This window comes from Pelodiscus sinensis, chromosome 1, assembly GCF_049634645.1.
Source record: "Pelodiscus sinensis isolate JC-2024 chromosome 1, ASM4963464v1, whole genome shotgun sequence".
Lineage (NCBI taxonomy): Eukaryota > Metazoa > Chordata > Testudines > Trionychidae > Pelodiscus > Pelodiscus sinensis.
In genome coordinates, this window is record NC_134711.1 from 226,969,238 (window position 1) to 226,994,750 (window position 25,513).

Sequence of the window (25,513 nt, forward strand, 5' to 3'; positions counted from 1 at the left end):
AGGGGTCAGAGGCACGAGCCCTTTAAATAGTCAAACAACCCCAAGGTAGCAGCAGGTCCTGGAGCCGCCAGCTCTTTGCTGTGTTTTTAATTCAAAGCCTCCAGACCCGGACAACTCTGGGGGGAGGCTAGTTCCCAGACTGCCACTTTCACCCCAAGCCCTGCCCCTTCCAAGGGTGGAGCTGGCCTAGGACCATATACCGAAATTCATGAAGTTCCCCTTCCTACAAAAGTATTGCCCACCCCTCCTCTAGACTGTCGAGTTTTGTAAACAAATCTCTTATTGATACCTAAAGGTGGACAAAACAAAAATCGCCAGAGGGTGTTCACACTTGGTCCCTCTGTCAAGAAATCATGTCCACAATGAGGGCACCATGGTCAACAGTGTGAGCAATGCACTGTGTGTATGTAACCCACAGCGCAGTGTTCTGGGAAGGCAGAACTGATCCCTGCACAGCTAGGGATTCAGTTCACCCACAGCCTTTTCAGATATTGGGAGTGGCATCATGAGTAGCTCTGTAAGCTCTCCATGCTAAGTAATGTCACAGCAACACAGCAGCCCTCCCCCTGCAGCGAAAGACTGCCTGCTTCTGTGTTCCTAGTGCAAGGAAGCAAAGGAACAGTTCAATGATTTGCTCTTTGTTCCTCAAAAGGAGCAGCTCACTCAGCTGTCAGACACTTTCCTGAGCTTTGGAAGGGGAGGAGGCACATGCCTGCAGGGCAGCAGAGATAGCAAAAGGTCTGAGTACAGCCATCAGGGCAAACATTGTGGGATACTGGCAGAAGCCGCTTCTGTCGACGAAACAAATAGCGGAGTCTACACTGTTTTTTTGTCAATAATAAAGGGAGGGGAAAAGAAAAAGGTTTCTTTCAGGGTTGGAAGTTTTTTGACACTGAAACTGGGCATTTTTCCCAATAAAGCTCTCTCTGCAGAGTGCATGCTCTCACTGTTATGTCGCCAAAAGGCAGGTTTTGATGCCAAAACTTTGTAGCGTAGACAAAGCCTAAAAGATAGTGAATAAGGACAATGATGGAAACAGAAATGGTGACATATAAAACAAGAAATAGAACACGCTTCCTAGAATTGAAATAACTGTACCTGCCTAAGCCCTCGTCTAAAGTATTTTTTCACCTTAAATGAATCTTCCAGCATCTCTAGCCAACCCAGTCAGCATTCCTCTTTCATGAACGTAAATACCACTGTGCTTTTTGACTCCTTGGTGAATGATAAAAAGAGGTTTGTTCACCTCCTCCCTCTAGTCTATACCCTGGGAATAGGGGCTCTCACCTCCTGAATATCTCTTATGGATTGTGGTAGTACTGTGGTCTTTTTCCTCACACCCTGGTATCCTTTGCAGGCTGCCAGCTGTTTTTGATGTGTTGTCTACAACTTGGCCATCTGGACAAGTCACAATGTCTAAATGAACATCTCCCAGGGTAGCAAAAAGTCCAATAAGTGAACAGTCCCATTGCTCTTGCTAGGGCCTTCAGCATCACCCTTTAAATACGGTCCTTTGTTCAAGTTTTCAAGTAAGTCCTGTCCCCTTCTTGGAGTTTATGCTATGGTGGCTGGTGGGGAAAGATGGGCTTTCCCACTACTCCCATTCAACCCAGGGACCCTATAAACAGCCTTATGGGTCATTTTTAGCTTCACTCGTCCCTCAGGGTTAAGTCCTCTCTGTCCCTGAACACCCAGCAGAAGCAAATTCAGCCACAACAAAACTCTGGCTGTTCCTCAGTCATCTCTAGTGCCAGCCAAGAACTGATCTGCCAAGGCTCTATAGTTCCTTTTTATCTCAGCCTGCTGGGCTCTGATTGGTTTCTTTACTGCTTCTCTCATGTCACTTCGCTGCTTCCTGGGGAGAGGGTGTAGAAGGACTCAGGAGGCCTCTGCAAAGTCCAAGTGCACCCCTTTGTGTCCCACACCTCCAAAAGTCACTTTGCCCCAAAGTCAGGATATTCTCTGGTTTGCTGACTGCATGTTGCTTTCACATGGTCATGTTCACTTTGCATGCAAATAGAGGTTCCTTTGTGTTGACTTACCATGCTTAATTTGCATAAACAATGAGAAGTCCTGTGGTACGTTATAGACTAACAGATTTATTGGAGCATAAACTTGCATGGGCAAAGACCCACTTCATCAGATTCATGTAGTGGAAATTCCAGAGGCAGGTATAAATATACAGGCACACGAACAGAAAGGAGTCCAATCAAGAGGAAGGCCAGAGATAACAAGGTCAATTCAGTGCTTAATTTACATGTGACTTGAGGCATAAGAACATAAGAACATAAGAACATAAGAACGGCCATACTGGGTCAGACCAAAGGTCCATCTAGCCCAGTATCCTGTCTACCAACAGTGGCCAGCACCAGGTGCCCCAGAATGGGTGGACCGAAGACAATGATCAAGTGAATTGTCTCCTGCCATCCCTCTCCAGCCTCTGACAAACAGAGGCCAAGGACACCATTTTATCCCCTGGCTAATAGCCTTTTATGGACCTAACCTCCATGAAATTATCTAGCTTCTCTTTAAACTCTATTATAGTCCTAGACTTCACAGCCTCCTCTGGCAAGGAGTTCCACAGGTTGACTGCACGCTGTGTGAAGAAGAACTTTCTTTTATTAGTTTTAAACCTGCTCCCCATTAATTTCATTTGGTGTCCTCTAGTTCTTCTACTTAGGGAACTAATAAATAACTTTTCTTTTTCGGCCCTCTCCACACCACTCATGATTTTATAGACCTCTATCATATCCCCCCTCAGTCTCCTCTTTTCTAAACTGAAATGTTCCAGTCGTTTTAACCTCTCCTCATATGGGACCCATTCCAAACCCCTAATTATTTTAGTTGCCCTTTTCTGAACCCTTTCCAAGGCCAAAATATCTTTTTTGAGGTGAGGAGACCACATCTGTACACAGTATTCAAGATGTGGATGTACCATGGTTTTATACAGGGGCAGTAAGATATACTGTGTCTTATTTTCTATCCCTTTCCTAATAATTCCTAGCATCGTATTTACCTTTTTGACCGCCGCTGCACACTGTGTGGAACTTTTCAGAGAACTGTCCACAATAACTCCAAGATCTCTTTCCTGATTTGTCATAGCCAAATATACATTCTTTGTCTTGCAGAAACCCTGTTTGTCAATGCTACTTTGATTCAGACTTTAAAACATATGCCTGCGTGTCTATAACTTACATGGTGATAGTACAGACATTTCACAATGCTATTACTGGCCAGCATGATCCTGGCTTTCAGTTGGATCTCACATGACACTGTTAATACATAAACACTGTGGCTATGCCTAGATTGTGGCACTATTTTGGGAAACCGCATGTATCCCAAAATACCTATTCCACGTCTTTGGAGCATGCCCGTTATTTCAAAATATGTTTCAAAATAACAAGCGTGCTATTCTGGCATCCCTGTAAACCTTGTTCTACTGCCACTCACCTTCCTGCTCTCTGGAGCTTCTCACCGCTCTGTCCTGCTGGGCAAGGTCCCCGGGGTCTCCCACAGCCAAGGCACATCACGCCCCCCTGCCCCGAAAAGCAGGACAGACACTGAATCTCTTCAGGTCTAAGGAAAGTGCAGTTTAGGGCCCAGCTTCCTGGGATACCACTCCCGAAATGGGATCAGAACCCCAAAGGAATTATTTGGGTAAGCCCCCTTTAGAAATGAAAGGGGGAATGTACACCCTGACTGCTCCCCCAGGTAACAATTATTTACACTGGGCTTGATAGAAAATAAAAGTGATTTTATTAAGCAGTAGGATTTAAGTGGTAATAAGTGAAAACAGGCAGAGCAAAGTAGATTACAAACTCAAAAGAACAGAAAACGCTTAGCTAACTCTAACACTGAAACCTCAGTACAAATTCATTACCCTCTAAAACTATTTATTTTCCATCAAAGTCTTCCAAACCAGGGTTGTCCCCCACCCTGGGGGTTTTTGGTTCCTTCCCTGGGGTGTGCCAGTCAAAGACCCCTCATTCCTACTTTCCTATTGTTTTGAAAGATTCCCTTTTTGCATGGGAAGTCACCTGGCCACTACCTACCAATCACTGTTAAGACAAAAGGTTATTTGCATATAATTGCCCAGGCACTGAGGCCTTCTAGCAGTGGAACCACCCTTGATGGCTTTCCATTCACATATTTAAAAACCATAAAGTATTCCTTACTCCATATGTCTAACTTTACACACAAGAATGATCCATGCACCAAAATAAGATAAACAGACCCAGCGGATTATGACATAAAGATTGATAGGTTACATGAAGCACTTTGTCCAAAACATGTTTAGTTATGTGCATTCATGTCCATTTGCATAATCATGGTATGCTGGAGCTAGAGTCATGGACCCTATTGTGTTAGGCACTGTACAAACACAGAGCAAAATGTTGGTCCCTGTCACAAAGTTGTATTGTCAAAGATCTTTAAATATTTGTTCTCCTGCTCTTAGCCACAAAGGTGCTAGTATTTGTTTAAAGAGTAAGATAGGAGTATTTTGCAGTAACACTAATGCCAGGTCTATAGTAGGTTTACAGATATAGCTTCACTGACAAACACTTCTGGTGTGGACACAGCCTGTAATAGCAAAAAAAGTGATTTTGCAGCATTGCTAATACCACGTCTAAGGCCAGATCTATACTTGGAAAGTTCTGATGTTATAGTTTCTCTAGCACAGTGTTCCTAGAATGGACAAAGCGTATACAGGTTGGACCTCCCTGGTCCAGCACCCTCCAGACCTGAGTAGTCCTGAACCAGGGAGTTTGCCAGACCAGGGAAGGTCAAGGCTCCCTACTGCCGACATCCCCTCTGGTGCATGACTTCCAGCCGCTGGGATCCATTCCCAGCCCTGGCCACTGGGATCCACTCCTGGTCCTGGCTGGGGCTATGTTTCCTGCCCCACTGGCCCTGCTGCTGCCAGCCCCGGCCAGGGCTCTGCTCCCCATCGCTCTGGCCTGGGCTGTGCTCTCAACCATCAGCTTGGCAGTGGCTCCCAGCTACTGAACCTGCTTCCATTGGCCAGGGCTTCGCTCCTGACCTTGGTCACCCTCACTCCCAGCCAGCTCTCTGGTCCAGAAATATTCATGGTCCTACTGGACCACAGATGTTGCTGGATCAAAGAGTGCCAGATTTCAGAGATTCAACCTGTACCAGCAAAACTGAACGTTGGAGTTGTATAGCTTGTTCTAGGCTCCCGGAGCAAAATGAGCTAAACCTACAAGAAGTAGAGTTTTGCCAGTATAACTGCCTCTAAAGTGGGGCTTTTGTATGTGCTGCAGGGCAGCACGTTGCCTAACGGATATACTATAATGGCAAAAGTTTCTCATGTAGACTTGCCCTACATTGAAGACCAGCCTCCATAATGTGAGTATTTATTCAGTGAATGACAGTCCTGTTTAGTTACAAAATAGATTTCTAAACAGTCTAAGAAAAAAATGAGATCCTGTGAGCACAATGAAAATTCTGAAGATTATATTCCTGAAATGTTTACCCATTTAACCTTGCTACAGCTGTCAAATGCTTATTGTTTTACTTTTTCTTTTTCGGTTAGGCTGCTTCTAAGATATGTCTAGTGTCTTTAGTGAGACCTCTGAGAGCATCTACATTTGTTTTGGCTTTCCCTCTCTTCTTACGGTGCTAACAGAACTGTCCAGATGGCAAAGAAATAATCAGCCACATTTACATAAATATAGTGTCATCCACCAGAGGATTAGGGAACATATTGTGGAGAAAATAATGAAGATAAACTGAGCAACTTTCAGGTTTGCTCAACCAGAAAGTTCTTATGCATTCCTTTACATCACACAGAGGTCAGCCAAAGAGTCATTAACATTGTATAAAAGAGGAAGACAACTAATGCTGCTGCAATTTAGGAACAATTAGAAAGGAGCATTTAGGTCAGACAAATCTTTAGGAAAGAGTCAGATCCTCAGCTGATGTAAATCAGGATGATTCCATTGACGCTGATAGAGCTATGTCAATTTACACCAGCTAAACATCTAGATCTAAAGTTTACTGTCACAGTGGAATGAACAGCAATATGAGTACAGTGAATACTGTGTTTCAGACAGCAGTCACATTCATTGTTGCTGTGCACCTTGTGTTGTCATTTCCACCAGCATGAATGCTGATCATTCCATTCCAATTTAGTAGCATTTTGCATTTCCTCTGCCCTTCTGCGGTGGTATAAATGACTATACAAAGTGAAGACAAAGGGGAATATGCCTGAGTATACTCTGTGCTGAGACAAACATTGATTATTTTGTTTTTAATGGCTAATCTTTCAGTATGGAATATTTTAGGAGAATGTCTCAAATTTATCTATGGCATAATCCTATACATTTCCTTGGAAATTCAGTTGGCCTTTTATGGCTAATGTACTGTTTTAAACATTACATACAGGTAAATGCATAAGTCTTAAACAAATACATTATCACCTACTGTACCATGCCTGGACCTCTATGTAAAGCCCTAATTGAATCACACAAAAAATGATGGAGTGGACTGAATTTATTCTGCATTGTTGAGCCTGATTTCAAACTAGCATCGAAAGGAAAGACATTAGCCTACAGTATTCTGACCAAACAATATAGCTTGATGGCTCATCTCAGTTTCTAATGAACTAATGTTTGCATAATGCATGAAGCCCAATTTAGGGAAATTGAAACTACTTTGCCTTAAAGATAGCCAGATGTTTAGCAAGTATGTGATCAAATGACAATTTCACCCAGAGAAATGAAGATCAAGACAGAAGCCCATTACTAATGCAAGAAGAAATCTTTCATTTCCATTCACAGTGAAGAAGACCTGCCGATAACTCACTGCTTTTAGTGCCATGGTCATCAAAAGCAATAAAATTAAATGACTGACATTGTTAGACAGAGAGAGGTTTTATTACCCTTTGAGTTTGCTGGATAAGAAACTAGTTAGGGAGTTTATTGGCTCCAGTCACCCGCCATAGATTGGGATCACAAAAAATTAATACTTTATTATATGACAAAGGTCAGTTTCCACTGACTTTTCTAGCTACTGTTACAAAAATAATGGATTAATTTAAGAGCAAAATACACTGGCTCTGATGGTGACAACAGAAGTCAGGAACTCTGGAATTCCTCCTTTGTTTGTGGTTCCAGTTACTCACTACCTAACCAAGTGGGGAAAAGCCACTTCTAGTCCCTCAATCCTACTCTAAAAGAGCTACACTTGCAACCACTGTCAGTTACATAAGGTTTTCTAGACAAAAAGAGCTATTCTAAGGGAGTCGGCTGCCTAATCCTTTAAACACAAGTGAAAAACTCTACCCTCTTTTCAAAATATGCAGAATGACTTGGAAGAGGCAACTCAATAGATTAGCCTGAGGGAACTCTCCTAGTTAAAGGGACTTCTTTCAGACAAGGAGGCCTAGTCTGAAGACTGAGTCTAGGACATGACAATGAGAAAGGGTAACGGGCATAATCTGAATCCCATCACAAGTTGACTACATGAGTTAGGGTATGGCCATTCTTTGGAGACCAGTATCAGAGGGGTAGCTGTGTTAGTCTGAATCTGCAAAAGCGGCGAGGAGTCCTGTGGCACCTTATAGACTAACCGAAATGTTGGAGCATAAGCTTTCGTGGGCAAAGACCCACTTCATCAGATGCAACTGATGAAGTGAGTCTTTGCCCATGAAAGCTTATGCTCTAACACTTCGGATAGTCTATAAGGGGCCACAGGACCCATCTTTGGAAACCAACATCCAGTAACAAAAATGTAAGGTACCCAATGAGAAAGATAAATCCTGAGTGCTTGTGAAATAACTCAGTTGGTTTGTAAGCAATTACCACATATAAGAGTCAATAAATCATAGTTACTGAGACAGATTGAAGATAGAGACAGCAGCCTTTGAATACTACTTATAGAAATTGCCCAGCCCAACATATCAGCTATGTGAATGTCCAACTAGAAATGTGTGAATGATTTATGGCAGTATGAGTTTGCATCATTATAATACATCTGTAACTACCTTAACCTATAAAATAGGATTAGTCAAATACAAAGATGATTCTCTCTTTAGACAAAAGCAGAGAAACAAAGATCTGCAAAGAAACAGCCACCCTGGTTGAATTTTAAGAGCATTTCATGGTTATAGAAAGGGGATAGAGGCATGTAGCAGTTGTATAGGAGGGAGAAAAGTTATAAATAGGCTCAGTACTTAGCAACAATTGAGTCAAGTCCTCTTCTCTTTTCTGATCCAGAGTCAAAGGTGAACAGCAGCCTCACTGTTGGAATGCACCTGAACTGAAGTATCTCAGAACAGTTGCACTTTTAGCATAGCCTCATAGAAGCAAGCTGTGCAACTATCACTGAAAAAAATCAAGGCTGCTCATTCAAGCTGCCATAAGAGTAGACTTCTCTCCATCAGTGGAAGGGAGGGTCACTAATATTTCTAGCAGTTTGTCCATCACACAGTTCATATCAAGAGCCCTCACTTTACATATGCTACGTTTTGCTTTTCAAAGATGTGAGGACAAGGAGCTTGTGGTCTACCAGAGATAGATTTTCTTTTGAGTGAGAAGGAAGTCTCTAAATTATGCTTCACTATAATTGAGGGTGGTTTATCTAACTTCATTTACATTCACTCCACACCTTCTGGGCCAAAATTATCCACTCCCACAGAAATACCATGGAAATCTAATGGAAACTCCACAAAGGTCTACCATCTCATCAGCTACTATCTCCTCTCAAGTAGAAAGGGTTTGAAATGTCACAACAAGAAAAGAAGACAAAGGAATCCAACAGAGACCTAAGTTTTGTGGGAAAGCCAGTGGATACAAGATCCACTGGCATTGAATGCAGCAGAACTTCTTCTGCCTTCAATGTGTAAGAAGAAAGAAGCCACTCAAACAGATGCCGGGGCAGGCAGGTCTACCAGTCCAGATCTGACAGCAGCAAGATGAAAATGGCCCTTTGAAAACATACAAAGAACCTGGAAATTAGCAACTTCCACAATATAGGTGGCACCTTTCCAAATCGGAGAAAGTAATAAATCACTGTAATGCTCATTTCTAATGATATTCATGTCTGAATTTTAGCAAAAGCCTAGTGGAGTCTGTATATGTCTAATGCCTTTGCAGAAATGGGAATCTCTGGTATTCTGTAGGTTATTAAGCCTGCACAGACAAAGCATTCATTATATTCCTTAATTCAGTAGAACTACCCAGGAGCACTAATTGATTTGTACCAGAGTTAACACTGACTGTGAGCACCTGTGATTCAAGGGACACTGTGTTAACTAAAAGCTTGAAATGAAGTTGAAATATCATTCTTCCTATTTTGATACAGAGCCATGCGAGACTCAATGAAAATTTGCCTGATTAAGTGGGTGGTATTGTGTCCAACAGAAAATACAAAAGGCATCCAGATCCTCTGGGTTTGATTTAATCTAAGGTCAATAAAAAATGAAGAATATTTTTTATTTTTTTTTAGTAGTTGGTAAATGGAAATTACACCTTAGCAATCAACTAAACTATAGAAAACAAAGACTATTCTGTGATTCATTGGAAGACTTGGGACCATATTCCATTCAAGTGTGCCATCAGTTTCACTATTGTAAACCTAGAGGGACTCTATTGCTGCAATTGGAGTAATTCTAGATTTACATTGCCATGACCAACATTAGACAATGTTGTTAATAGTTAAAATTTAATTGCCAAATATTATTAAGGAGGACTGTTAATAAAATACTAGTCTCCATTACAAAGTAAGTCCACTATTGAATGGCTCCATACTAAAAAATCTTGCATATGTGTATCAAGGAAGTGCAGTGCACCCAATAAACAAGATTCATTTAATTGAACACGCTGGGAAAGCTTCGTGCATGGTGTAGAACAAACTTGAGGAGTTTGAGGCTATCGAGGGATCAAATTGATCTAAGCAAGGAGACTCAGAAGTTACCCAATGCAAAAAGCCCAGCATTGTGACACTCCATGCCACAATTTTATCATAGTTTTCTGAATTAGGGAAGTGATCCATAGGCTACAGTCAAGAGAAGAGAGTGGATTTAATTGGCATTCATTAGCTAGGAAGAGCACAGAAACCCTTTCTTGTTCTTACAGAGGCATTGTTTAGGTAGGAAGAATAGCATTTCATCCTCATTCTGCCTCAGCTATTTGTGTAGTGGCTATTTCTGTTGAGATTGTGCAATTTGGGGCTGTTTTAATTGTGTCATTAAAAGTCAGTTATACACAACTAATTTAAATTGGAAAAGCATGGAAGTGAATGAGCTCTGGATCAAGCCCTCGATGAATAGCATGTGGACTAGGCCAAGATCCAGCAAAATGTTTAGGGCTATATTCAGTCTCTCCATCCCATTAAACTCGTTGGGACTACTCATTTAAAGTTAAGCACAGACTTAAAATGTTTTGCTAGACTGTGGTCCAGAACAGGAGCTTGAAATTTTTTAGAATTATACATCAAGTGTGTTTGAAAACAAAGCTTCCAGCATTTTCATGATCTGAACTTATTAAATAAAACAAAATCACCCACCATTGCCCTCTGCCCTCCCCCAGTTTTTTGGTAGTTACTATGAGGGAAGGAAATGAAGGGGTGGGCCTCTGCAAAGGAAATGACACTCCAAACTACAAGTTAATGACTGACACAACATAGTACTGCTATAGAAGTTGTATCTCAAAGAAGCTGGACAGTTTCCTGTAACTTGTGGAACCAACCTTATAGGAGTAAAATGAATTTTATTGAATGAAGGTAAACCTTAGTGAATTAGGGTTAATAGCTTCAGGGTAAATTGCATCAAAACACAATTGCATTTTTGTCATTGTGTGTACCCTTTCTAGTAGGAGGGGAATGAGTATATACTTTGAAGTCATCCCCCGGGTAAGGTTTGCATATATTAGTTCAAAATAGATTATCCAGGGAAAAACAGACAAACAACGAATTTGGATAAATCATCTGGTTTTAAACTGGATCAGGGCCTCCTTCCAGACGGTACTCCTAGTTCCTGGAGGGCCCCACTTTTAGAGTAGGTATGGGCCCACCAGAATCTGTGTTAGGGTCAGGATGAATTCTAATAAGCTTATTAACATGATTAGGTTATTTTAATATGTTTTCTCTGTGATGCTTTTTACCTTACTAATAAAAGAGATTTGCACATAAAGTGCTGTGTGGAACTATATAATTGTTAGCATTTAGACCCGTTAACTATTTCTGAAGAGAAAGCAAGCCAGTGCCCATGTGCAACATGCCTGTGCTGAGAACAAGAGTGAAGTCAGGGAACTGTGAAGCTTAGAAATACACCAGTCTGAATTGAAAAGGGAGGACACAGCTGTGTAGATGAGAACACTTGCCCTAGATGGACCACTGATAGGAAAAATCGGCAGAGTTGGTCTAAAATGTAACAGAAGCCAGTAAAGAAATTGTGTGTGTATGTGTGTGTATATATATATATATATAACCTCAATAGAGTTGTGGGATGGAATAAAACTGTAATTGCAATTAGTTTGAAAACAGGTTTGCCATAATACTTGAAGTTGGGCAGATAATATTTCCATAACTGAAAGTGCTTCAGAAGATACGTTTACTTTGAATAAACAGGTGTAGAGTGCAATTGGAAGTTAGCCTTCCTTACAAGCCACAGACTGTATTTGATTGGCAAGTGTCTATTTTCAGACATATTTAAAAAAAGAATACCTAAGGTGTCCGGAAAGAAAAAAAAGTGAGCATGTCTGGACTTTGAAATTGCAGTTCAAAGAAGTCTATCAATATATTAAAGGGCATACGAGTGTAAAGGATTGGCTTTATTCTATAACACTGAACTGTGAACAAAGAGGAAATAGAGCATACATAAAGATATGAGGAAGCAGACTAGATAGTGGATACAAAAGAAGGTGGCAATAAAAAGCACAAAAGAAACAGCAAATAAATTATATTTTCAAATTGTATGAAAATTAATGAGTGAACATATATCCGGGGAATAAGTGGTAACTTTATGAATAGCTAAGTATATGTTCCTCACATTCTCAAGCAATGTTTTTACCTGAAGCTGCACTGAAAGGATTTCAGATTCCACAGCCACAAAGAGGTCTAAGCACAGTCTTTTCTCATCTTGGGTTGTGACCTCATTCAATGTCAGCTGCTCAACAAAGTTAGATGTGTCCACTGTGCGTATACACACCTGATTTGGTTTTCTAGGGTCTGAATTGCCATTAGGGTATATTGTGTTTCTTTCTGCCTTACTGAGCTTCTTGAAGAAGATGTCGGAGAATAAAACATGTAGGTATGTTTCCTGAATTACATCTCAACTTCAGCAGAAAAGTATTGTGACATGTTGGATCACAGAAGTCCCCTTGGGGTTGTCCCCCCATATGCTGATCAAGCCACTGATGCTTGACTTCCTGCCCTCTGCGGCTTCTCACCACCCTGTCCTGCTGAGCCAGAAGCTCTGGTTGTCTCCCCCAGTCAAAGCACAGAGTTGGGGTTACCCTCTGCCCCCCCACAGAACAACTCAGACACTGAACCACCTCAGTTCTGGGAGGACTCAGCTATAAAGTTTTGGCATTCAGGAACATACCCCCAAAGAGGACCAAACCCACAAGTAAATCCTTCTTACCCTGTGTAAAAGTTTTACAGAGAGAATACTCATAGAGATGCTTGCTCCCAAAGAGAGATATGTGCAGTGATTGCCCCCACCCTTACAGTAACAACTATTTACATTGTGCTTGATAATAAACAAAAGTGTTTTATTAAGTATAAAATAGGATTTAAGTGATTGCAAGTAAAAACAGACAGATCAAAGTAAATTGCTAGACTAAAATAAAGCACGCCAGCTAATCCTAATACACTGAGAAATTTATTACATGCAAATTTTTACCTTTAACAGTACTTGTTCTAAACATCTCTTTCATAAGATAAGCAGCCTCCTAGTTTGGGCATGATCCTTCCCTTGTTCAGTCTTAGAAGTTTCCAGCAGGCATCGAAGGTGGTAAGTGGGGAGGTAAGAGGTGTCTCCTGGCATCCAGTGACTGCTTCTATTGCTTGCTTCCCTCCCTCCCTTCCCCGTATCCCTTTTGCCCCAAGTGGGAATTCTTTGTGCTCAGTTCAAACTTTTCTCATTTTGATTGGAAACATACCAGATCCAAAAGGGGTGCCGGCATCAGGTAGCCTGGCCACATGTCCTGGTACAACCAACTACAATCCAGACTTCCAGTAAAAACAGAACCATTCACAGATCAATGACTTGATAACTGAGCGACTAATTTTCCAGAGCATAGGTTTGGCCCTCATTAGCAAGTTTAGAATTATACACAGATCCATACTTCATACTTTTAGCTTCACACACAATAATGATACATGCACAAAATAGGATATCACATTCAGCAGAGTGTTACTTCAAAATTGATATGCTACATGAAGTATTTTGTCTAACATGTCTTCAAGTTATAGATTTTCATATTCATAAGCTAATTTTCATAAAGCATGGGGGGGCATGACAAGTATGTCCTTTTCAGCAGTTGTGGGTTACAATGGACAAGAAGCTGGATATGAGTCAACAGTGTGTCCCTGTTGCCAAGAAAGCTAACAGGCATATTGGCTGCATTAGTAGAAGCATTGCCAGCAGAACGAGGGAAGTGAGTATTCCCCTCTATTCGGCAGTAGTGAGGCCACATCTGGAGTACTGTGTCCAGGCTACATCTGGAGTACTGTGTCCATTATAGAAAAGAGGTGGACAAATTGGAGATAGTATAGTGAAGGGCAACCATCAAGATCCAGACCTCATGGAAAATAAAAAATGATAATAAATAAATAAAAAGGTTTCAGGGTCCATTCAAAAGTATTTGGCAGTCTGGATTTTGCATCACAGTCTGCTTATAGACTATATCCCCTCTGCTGCTACTGCAAAAAATGGGACTTGATGCATATGCATTGATTTTCTGAGCATCATTTTGAAAACTAAAGCTGGTCACATATTTTAAGATATTGAAATGTGTTATGTGAAATTTGAAAACTATACTTTGAAATAACTGACATAAAAAGGATTTTTTTAAAGGGATGGTCCTAAATGTTAATAAATATTAGCCTGCTTCACTAGAATGGAGTCTTCTAACACATCCTTTTCATTACAGCAATGCTCTTAAACGGTAAAAGTGATTAAGTTCCTGTGACACATCAAATATCATGTCTCACAAGTCACAATCTCTAATGATATTTCACCATGAAGTGGCCAGTGATGGGTTTTTTAGAACTTATCTGTATATACAGAATAAAGTTAAACGCATATAATATACACACTATATATACATGGACAATTCTAATGTGGTTTTATATTAAATGCCCGTGGCAGTTCTTTAGGCAGCCAGCTGATATGTCTTTTAATGATCACAATTCATGTTCCATTTTTTCCCAATAAGGCTGGTTTATAAAATTGACTTTAAAAAAAATGCTGCCCTGAAGATTTCAGATTCTACATATTCAAGTGCTTTTGTGTATCTATGGTCACCTCTGTCACTTCATATAACCTTTCCCCTGCTGGAAAAATTCTCTTTTGAAGTTAATGCCATCTGAGACAAACATCCTACATCATTCCGCTTGATTTTTCCCATCTATACTCTCCTCTTTCTTTTGACTGCCCAGGAGTTCCTCTGCTATTTAATATTACCTCTGTTCAGATTGCTCCCCAGAGATCCTTCTTGCTGAGCGGACTCTGTACACACAGACCCCACTGCCTTTATAGAATTGGGAAGTTACCTCAATGGTATTGACTCAGACCTGATAGGACCCTTTGTAGGGCCATTTATCTGCAAGGGGGAAGATGGGACGTTGTCCCCTCATAATTCTATGGGGACTACAGCTCAAAGTTCTAGTAACCCCCGAGTGGAACCTCTCCCTTTTGTAGTTTTGAGAGCAGGAGACAGAGGTCCAAGATCTGGAACCAGAGGCGCTCTTTTATATGGTCTGTATTTTATATATTACATGCATGTGTACACACACACACACACCGGTGTTGATACAAGGGAAGCCATTTTGACAGGGCCATGGGAGAACAGGTGGGGATGAGTAGACAGACAGAAAGACTTGGCCTATAGCTGACCCCTCACGCTCCCAAGAAAAGCTTTTTAGAGAGGCTACTGCACTAGCCTGGAGCAACCTTATAGTCAGGAGAGTACAGGGACTGTAATAGTGAGCAATACTGCCTTCCTCCTATGCAAGGGCACAGACAAAGGGAAGGCTTCCTTCCCACTATTGCTCTCATAGAATGCTCAACGCTATCTGGCTCCTGACTATGCCTGGTTGCAGTTTACAGACTATTTCAGTGACTGTTGTAGGAGCTGCTTTTTGGCTGAATTACAGGCAGATGCAATATATACAGTAGACTACTCAATGGCAGCTCCAAAACTAAAGTTGGCCCAGTTTAAAAATCTCAATAGTTTAGACTTCCTGCAGTAAGAAACTCCCTGAAAAGTGTCAAGACTAGATAGGATTGTTACTCAAGTTCCACTAGAGATAAAACTACCCATGAGTTGGAGGGAACCCATCAAATAATTATTTACGTGGTTAACTCCATGCCCATTCCAAGCCTACCTACAAGTTATAACTCACAGCAAAGGTTTTATATATTCTACATTGAGCTAAAATAGTGCCAAAAATGCAAGATCACAGCCAGAAATTTCCTAAAGTCTCACCTTTATTGATTTTATTGACAGGAAATTTAACTGGAGCTCTTTCACTTGGTCCTCAACTTCAAATGCATACTCTGTGACCAGGAGGAGACCAGCCCCACTTTAACAGTGGAGAGTTAAAAGGAGGATCACACTTCTTGAAGTGTTCCTCTGAAAAAAGCATAACCTCAATCTTTCACCAAGGCCTCTTCCATTCTGGGGATCCTCAGATTCTTTACTTGAGAAGCTGGAGACTGCTGGTAATCCAGTAAATGAAGAGTTGGGGCTGGGCTGCTGGAAACACAGAGCCTCCATGAAGATGGCCCTGAGCTCCTGGCACATCCATGTGTGTCTCTAGGTATCCTCCACATTCCGAGGACAAACTCCATCTCCATGGCATAGTATTCAGGAAAGATTCTTTAAGGCAGGAGTGGCCCCAGGCCACCAGAAGGGACAGGGCCTCAAGCAGAAGGGGTGATGCCAGGACACTTCCCATGCTTCCCTGCCCACAATCCCTGACTGTTCTGGGGGTGGGGGATTACACGAAGTTTTTGCCTCTGCTTCCCCCAGAGAACCACCAGCTATTCTGAACAGCTGGCAATTCTCTATAGGCACCCGTGCCCCTGGCAGTGGGAGGAGACCTCATATGCTCACACCTCCCCCAAGCCCTGATTGCTCTGGGGCAGAGGAGCAGCAGGGCCTCAGCAGGCTGGATCAACCTGCCTGGTGGGCTGGATTGGCCCATTGAAGCCCTTTTGCCCACCCTTACAGTAAGGGAACCCCCAGTGAGATTTTCTCCCATTCAGACATCCTCTAGGGCTCCAGCCCTGGTTTAAGTGGATTCGCTTTCCTATCATGGACACTGGTATTCACATTATTTCAGACAATAAAATGAATTGAATGTTTCACCAGCTGTTCCCTTTTTCACTCAGATGGAAGAATAATGAGGTATTCGCATTTATTTTAACATCCAATTATAGGCTGGACAAAGGTATAACAAAACTTGGTCTGCAAAAATTTGCTCAAATATTTAATTGAACACTGTGATGTGGCATCTGCCTTGCACTGGCCGTTTAAGGGTGTCAATGCTGTTCCGCACTCTGGCCCTCTGAATGCAGTAGTGGGGGGGTATGCAAAGAACTCAAAAGAAAAAAAAAGAAAAAAACCTTTACCTGTATAGACACTGGTTACCAAAAAGTTTTCCCCAAAATCACAATTCACAGATAGTGGGGAATTGCTGCCACCATCAAGTGATTTTTATTGCTAAAACTGGAGGTGAACACTTGAACACACCCCAGGGGTACCCCAAACTCTTTGCCCCAAAAGTGCTTGGAAAAAGAAAAGAGAAAAACAAACTGCAGTTTCTGGTAGGTGACCCCTCAGTTGGAGGCATGCAGATACACAGACAAACAAACAGACAGACCAACCTGCCAGCACACAGAATCAAATCATCACCTTCAAAAATGTGATTTTTATTGAAAAAACAAAAGTTGAACTTGATAAAACATACTTGGTTGCTAGATGTTATAGAACAACTAAGGAAAACAAATTAAAACACAAAGAAAAGTCTCTGGGCACAATGTAAGATGGCAAATGGGGAGGGGAGGCATAGATTCACACAGAGTAGTTCAAACCAAATTACAAAATAAAGAAAAATACCTTAATTGAGACTAGATCCACTTTTCCTTTTACTTACTTCCAATTTTCTCTTTTCTTCAGTCCACTCCCATGCCCCAAATTCCTTGGAGACATGGCAGTCCTGCCTGGGTTTAACTCAGTCTGGGTATGTCTAGACTACATCCCTTTTTAGGTAAGGGGATGTAAATTAGGTACGTCGATATTGCAAATGAAGCCCAAATTTAAATATCCTGTGCTTCATTTGCATAATTACAGCTGCCGCTTTTTTTTCGAAATGGGGCTTTTAAAAAAACCCAGCAGTTTAGATGGGAATCTTTTGAAAATAAAACTGTTTTTTGAAAGATCCTGTAAACCTCATTTTTTGAGGAGTACAGGAACTTTTGAAAAAGGGTTTTATTTTCAGACAATTCCCGTCTAAACTGCTGGGTTTTTTTTGAAAAAGCCCCATTTCAAAAAAAAGTGGCAGCCTCAATTATGCAAATGAAGCGCAGGATATTTAAATTTCAGCTTCCTTTGCGATATTAACGTGCCTAATTTACATCCCTTTACCAAAAAAGGAATGTCGTCTAGATACACCCTCTGTGTGTCTCTATTCCTGTTTCTTTTTCCTACACAAAGAAAGCAGGCAAGGATCTATATGCAATCCAAATTTTAACACTCTTATCTCGATTGGTTCTCCAGGCCCCCTGGCCAATGCTTTTGCTAGCTACCTTAGTTTAACCCCTTAGACACTGAGTGCTGGTCAGCACTCCTCCTGTCCATTACAAAGGGGATAAAATCCAGCCCAGGAGAGGGCTGGAGCACTGGAGTTATCAATCCAGGAGCGATTGCTGATATGAGCCAATTAGGACCCAGCTGAGGGCAGTATAAATAAAGGCTCCTAGAGGGGTGAAGACAGACTCACTTTTGCTATGGAGCAGGAGGGACCTGGCTGCCAGGGAAGCTGGAAGCTTCCTGACACAGGGCGGGGCAGGGCTGGGGAAGCTATGGCCAGGCAAACTCCTAGACTTCAGGGCCTGAGACTAGGCCTGAGGCTACTAGGGCTGCAGAGAGGCAGCCAGGGTAGGCAAAGGCAGCAGGTCTACACCCCCTTGCCAATGCTGAGTGGCCATTTCAGACTGCAGTTTTCCCGTTAGGTAAGGGAATAGATGAAGACTGGCAGTGGGTCACTCAGGCAAGGTAGCTATAAGGGGTTGGAGATGCCCAGAGAGGGAAGACCCCAGAGTGTGGGTGCATGGCAGTAGGGCAGTACCCAGAGGGAGAGGCTGCCATAGTCTGGGAGGGATGTGGGTCCTAACACTAGGTGGGGGAGAACAACAAGTAACAGTGGGTGAGACACCAGAAGAAAGGAGTGGTCCAGAGCTGAAATGCTAATTCCCAGAGTGTCCAGCTTGAGGTGCCATGGCAGTGAGTGCTCGCTGTGTTACAAACACCCATTGCTCAGACTGCTTTGTAATTTAAGGAAGAGAGTTTTACCTCCTAGGTTGTAACTTAAGCTATGCATGCATGGTGTTTGGGCTCTAGGAGAGCAATGTACAATTTGACCTCAGCATGGTGCAGGTTTAGAAAAGCAGCCAAGATCTATAGTTGGAAGAGAAGGCAGGTTAACTCCTTTCCACACACCTGTTGGTGAGCTCATACTTAAAATATTGAAGAACATGAAATCCAATTTGACCGGTTTCTTTTTGCCTAATAAGAAACTGTTTAGCAATTATCTGTAAAGAGTGTCTCAGTATTTACTAACTTGACAGCTGTGTGATGGATGACTAGAAGCAACTGTCATGCTGAGAATGAAGGAAAGGGCTGGAGGGGTAGGCTCATGATGACAAGAATGATTCTTTTCCTAAGTTAGTCTTCTCAGATGTAGACAGGATTTGTTGCAAGCAAGATGAAGGGACTGCTGAAGATAAGCCATTCAATATTCATTCAGTTGTGAATTTGAGACTGGGCTAATCTCAGCTCTCACTTGTACTTGTGTACGTATGTAGTAACTCCACTGACTTCTCTGGTGTTACCCTAGTTTTATTCTAGTATAGCAGAGTGGAATTAGTTCCTTTGGCTTCTGCCAAGATTTCTCAAGTTTAGAGGCCTAAAATTAATCTCATAAATCCATATTTTGGCAATTGAAGAGGCCTGATTTTCAGAAGCACTGAGCAGTTCAAGATCCTGAAGGTTTCATTGAGATTTGTATGCATTGAACATTTCTGAAAAGGAGACCACTTCTCCTCAGGTTGCCTAAGTCACCCACCATACCAGATAGCAGATTTTCAAAAGACCCCAGAGGTGATCCTGGCAATTACAGACCAGTAAGTCTAACTTCAGCATCAGACAACTTGATCTGAAGTAATAGTAAAGAATGGAATTATCACACACAGATAAATATGTTGGGGAAGAATCACAGGTTCAGTAAAGGATAATCATTCCTCAACAGTCTATTATAAGTGTTTGAGTGGGAGGACAATAAAAATGTGGACAGGGTGATACAATCAAAGCAGTGTACTTGGACTTCCAAATGGCCTTTGACAAATTCCTTCACCAAAGACTCTTAGGCATACTAAGCAGTCAAGGGATAATACAGAAGGTTTTCTCATGTATCAGCAACTGGTTAAATGCTAGGATACGAAGCATACAAATAGACTGTCAAATTTCACAGTGGAAAGAGTTAGATATAAGGGTTCCCCAAGAATCAGTGCTGTTTAACATTCATAAATTATCTGGAAAAGGGAGTGAACAGTAAGATGACAACATTTGCTGATAATACGCTACTCGAGATAGTTAAATCCAAAGTTGACATCAAAGAGTTACAAAGGGATCTCACTAAACAGGGTGACTGGGCAATGGAATGGCAGATGAAATTTAATATTGATAAATTCAAACTAATGCTCATTGGCAAATCTAATCCCACCAATACAGAGAAAATGAAGTCCAAAATAGTTGTTGCCACTTAAGAAAGAACTTAGAATTATTATGGATAGTTATCTGAAACATTCACTCAATGCATAGCAGCTGTCAAAAAAGCTACAAATGTTAGAAATCAATAGGAAGGGAATAGATAATGCCACTTCTATACCACTTATAAACTCATGGTACACCTATACCTGGAATACTGTGTACATTCCTGGTGATCCCTACTTAAAAAAGATTAGAAGTGGAAAAGGTACAGAGAAGGCCAACAAAATTACTAAGAGTATGATATAGCTTCCATAGGAGCAGAGATTAAAGAAACTAGGACTGGTCATCTTCAAAAAGAGACAACAAAGGAAAAATTATAGAAATCTATAAATTCAATTTTGTGGAGCAAATGGAAGTGTTGTTTACCTCTTTACATAACAAGAACTAGAGGTTATCTGATGAAATTAACAGGCATCAGATTTAAAACATACATGAGGGAATGCTTCTTCTCAAAATGTACAGTCAATCTATGTAACGTATTGACCAGGGATGTTGGGTAGAATATAAGTGACTGAAAAAAAGAATTAGATACATTCCTAAAGGATGGGTCCATCAGTGGCTATCAGCCAAAATGTACTTGGATACAACTACATGGTCTTGGTGCTTCTATACATCTGACTGCCTGAAGTTGGGGCTGAACAGTGAGTGGATCACTCAAAATTATCCTGGCCTGTTCATTTCTTCTAAATAATCTGGCATGGCCACTGCCAGGGTACTGGACTAGATGGAGCACTGTTATGATGCAGTATGGCCATTCTTATGTTCTTATATTCTAAGTGCCTAAGCACCAAGGTTTTATATTTTTGGATTTCATCTATGGACACAGTAAAATCTTCTACTGATAACAGAAATATCCCTTCTGAATATTTCAGTATTATTGCTTTGTGGTGAAAAAACTTTAGTTACCACTTTGCTCTAGATCGTCTGCTACTTTTATTTTAGGAAATATTTTTCCTTCCTCAGCTTCTATAGCAGAGAAATTGGGCTTTAATAAATATGTAGTTTCCTGGAATAAATATTGAAACAATAGTGTTTCATCCCTATTTAGATACATAATTTTTATACTTTATTTAAATCTTATATATTTCCTTGCATCCTCTTCCTTTGAAATATCTTCTAACATCTTCTAATATCTTCTATTTACTACACAATTCAAGCTGGTTTTCTTATACTACTGTTGCTTTACTGAGCATAGCTTTCAGTGTTTTTACTTATTGCTCTACTCGTGTAGATTGAGTAATTACGACCACTATCAAGGTTATGTTGTCTGTTACTCTTTGTAGTGCCATGAAAACTTGACATCAGAATGCCAGTACTACTCTAAATATTACAAAGCCCCATTTGAGAATATATTAGAAACAGACTTCTTAATTTATCTCTTCACCAAAGTTTCATGAGGGAGCCTACACTCAAGGTTAAAACACAAGTAAGCCTGCTGTGCTTTTCCTGTGGCATAAAATTGATTCCAAGTACTGCTGGCTCACTTGACATGATATTTTTCATCCTCTTAGATTGGGCAGTTCCTATAAAATTCAGTTAATCCACAGGAGTTTTTTTTGTGACCGAAGATACACCTGTGTTTCCAGCAGGCCAGAGCAGGATTTACAAGCCAGTTCAAGGAACAAGGGAGAGGAGCAAGAATGGGGAAGAAACCTAACATGGTAATAGTTAAATTCTCTCATTCCCCTCAAGTAAGGGTACACATTAGATACATATAGTGAAGTGAGCCAGAGGAATGTATGCAGAATAGAGCCTCCTATAGACACATTCTTCTGATTTTCAGCCAGAGAGTTAGATAATTAACAATTTAAGAATAATATAGATGCCTCCACTGTTTCACATTCTATGCTTCAGCTGAAGAAATATAATCAAATGTTTTGTTCTCTCAGAGGACGTGACACTGAATTGTTCTCAGTAGAGATTATTTGTTCCATCTTGGCTTGCCAGATCCCATTTTCACTGAGTCCAGTTTTTGGATTTTTTTTTTTTTACATATACATTAACAAGCCATTGAAAAAAGGCATTGGCATTCAAACTCAGAACAGTGTTTCAAAACTCAGCCTTCCTCCCCAGTAAGCTAGAAAAACAATTCCATGTATGATGTAACATTTATATTACTGTTGAACACCCAGAGCTCAATCAGATTTGGGTCACTGGCTAGGTTTTGAACACAGACAATGGCATTCCAAGTGTCTGCTCTGAAGAATTTAAGTATGAGATTTTAGACATGAGCAGATCAAAATATTAGCAAAACCTCTTTCCTCCAGTTCCTGACCCCATTTCTGAACCACGTTAAGACAAATTTCATCTTTCCACACAACGGAAAGTGATTGGAATACATGAATTGAAGCCAAAAGCCAAAAGCAATCCAAGCCTATGTAACTATGTCAACACCAACCTAAAGAAGAACAAAGTCACTGAAAAAATGGAGGCCTTTCCTGTTTGCTAAACCTTTCTGCTAAATCAGGGGTGGGAAACCAACAGCCCACAGGCCGGATTGGGCCCAGATTCATGACTTACTTGATTCTGGCCCATGGCAAGATTCAGGGGACAAATTGTACTCAGCTCTATCCCTGCAGCAAGTCTCGGAGCATGATCTCCAGCATACACCACTGTCAGGGGAAGCCTCAAGCTCATTGGGAACCAGGTCAGTGAGTTTTGTTTTGGTTTTCAGAGTGGGGATTGCACTTGTTGGTAACCAGGTCAGTGAGTTCTCACTTGTGTATAGCCGCTGACTGACTTTTCTGTGGGTCAGAGGCCCCAACGGAACAAAAGTTCCCCACCCCTGAGCTAAACAGTAAGCTAGAAGTGAGTGTTATATCTCTGATCATATCCAGCATAAACCAGTGGTGTCAGACACACCAGCAACGACTACCATCCCTTCTGACAGTTCTGCATCCCTTGGCTGCATGGTCACAGTACCACTAAGAGTAATTCTTTTTTCCCTAGAGCTCTAAGGGAAACTGAAAGACATTATCTTCTCCCATTGGAGAGCTGATACACTGATACAGTTAATATTGGTTTTGATCCAGTTAACTAAACACTTAAAAAGACAAATCTTCTGTACAGGCAGTCCCCGGGTTACGTACAAGATAGGGACTGTAGGTTTGTTCTTAAGTTGAATCTGTATGTTAGTTGGAACTGGCAACCAGATTCAGCCGCTGCTGAAACTGACCAGAGGCTGACTACAGAAAGCCAGAGGCAGAGTTGCTCTGCCCCGGACTTCCTGGAATCAGCCACTGATCAGTTTCAACAGGCTGAATCTGGACGCCAGTTCCGACTTACATGCAGATTCAACTTAAGAACCCCAGGCGTCCCCAAGTCAGCTGCTGCTGAAACTGGTCAGCGGCTGATTCCAGAAAGCCCGGGGCAGAGCAACTCTGCCTCGGGCTTCCTGTAGTCAGCGCTGGTCAGTTTCAGCAGCGGCTGAATCAGGACGCCTGGGACAGAGCAGCTGGGGTGCTGCCGGGTTGCTCCAGTAGCAGACCAACCGGCAGCGCCCCAGCTGCTCTACCACAGGCGTCCAGAGAAAAGCCTGGTCTGCTGGGTGGAGGGGGGGGGCGCACTAGCTGCGCCCGCCCCGCCCCCCCAGCAGACCAGGGAGACGTGGGCGGCGGACCGAGACGCACCGTGGTCCCGCTGCCCGGGTCCTCCGCGGCTTTGCTCTGCATCTCCCTGGTCTGCTGGTCTGCTGGAGACCAGCAGACCAGGGAGACGGGGAGCAAAGCCTCAGAGGACGCCGGCAGCGGGACAGCCGCGGCGCGTCTGGGCTGTCCCGCTGCCCGTGTGCTCCGCGGCTTTGCTCAGCGTCTCCCTGGTCTGCTGGGGGGGACTCCCCCCCCCCCAGCAGACCAGGGAGACGTGGAGCAGCTTTTCTCGCCCCGGAGAACGCGGGCGGCAGGACCGCGGCACATCTGGGCATCCCGCCGCTCCCGTCCTCCGGGGCGAGAAAAACCCCATTCGTAACTGCGGATACGATGTAAGTCGGATCCGCGTAACTCGGGGACTACCTGTGTATAGTTCTGCGCAGGGACATATATTGTGAATACCTAGCTTATTTCTAAGATGAACATGGATTAATTTTACATAGAACTGTTTCAATTTAATTTCCTATATTCCTAAACCATATGATTTGAGCATCATTTGGAACATTTTCCTGAAAACAGGTTTGTTTTATACCTGTCCTTCTGAACAGAATTTTATCATCCAAGATATATCAACATTTCATGACAGGCAGCACCCAGCATGATACTGCTGGGTTTATTTATTTCTCCCAGGAAAGGCACATACGAATTGTCTGAAAAATAGAACTATTTCTGCTGACTTATTTTTCACTACTTTCCATCAAAACATGTTAGCCTAGTGGTACATCTCTCACCCCACACTCCCTTCAAAAGCAGTATTGATGCCAAGGCAAGGAGCCCAGATAAAACCATTGTTAGCAAGACACTTACCATATTTATTGATGATACTGGGCCAATGCTGTTAACATAAATGTCAACATCAATAACTGTTGGTTTTACTGTGGAAGAAAACAAAAGGTAGCATTTAATACCACCCTACATAGGGCATACTCACCATGTTAAACTTTTTCATCATAATTCCATATACTTGTCTTTGATTAAATCAAAAACAAAACAATTGATAAATAAAACAGCTCAAACATTTTGAAGAACTGGCAAGGTTCCTTTAAATAGCCTTTATGTTATGCTTTCTGCCTCTGTACTCCCCAATGTAAATTCCAGCCCAGCTCACTGTCTCTTTATGATCTCTATTCTTTTTAGTAGCATCAAGGAAATTAAACTGTTTGAGGTTACTTAGTGGCACAGATTCAGAAGCTAAGCTACAAGGCATCCAAATTGATTCAGCTTGGAATTTCTTCCAGTCTCCCCTCATATAAACTATATTATCTATGTGCTTAGCTACCCTAGGAAACTCTTTCTAGACTTTGGTCTTGTCTACATAAGAAAGTTGCACTATGTTAATGAAAAATCAGTTTAACTGATTGTGTTCAATTGGAGCAATTCCCCCTCGCCTTTTTTTAGGGAGCGGGGGGAGAGTTAGATTTAAGAATTCATAATTGACTTATGGTAACTTAAAATAAACCTGAGTTTAACCCAAATAAGACTGTTCATATAGCCTTTTGCTCTGCCTTCACCTAATTAAATCAGTTTAGTTAACTAGTGCAACTCTCATGTAAGTAAGGTCTTAGATTCCTCCAGACTCAGGGGGCTAAACTGAGGTGTGATGTGATTCATTAAAAGACCACCTTA

The 25,513-nt window shown here is 41.7% G+C and overlaps 1 protein-coding gene across 1 annotated transcript in view; it reads right to left on the reverse strand.

Moving 5' to 3' along the window:
• Positions 1 to 25,513, reverse strand: part of GABRG3 (gamma-aminobutyric acid type A receptor subunit gamma3) — a 549,662-nt gene that overhangs the window by 488,838 nt on the left and 35,311 nt on the right. The window contains exon 3 of the mRNA XM_075916414.1: positions 24,695 to 24,762. Coding sequence (XP_075772529.1) covers positions 24,695 to 24,762 — 68 coding nt within the window. The remainder of the gene's footprint in view (positions 1 to 24,694; positions 24,763 to 25,513) is intronic.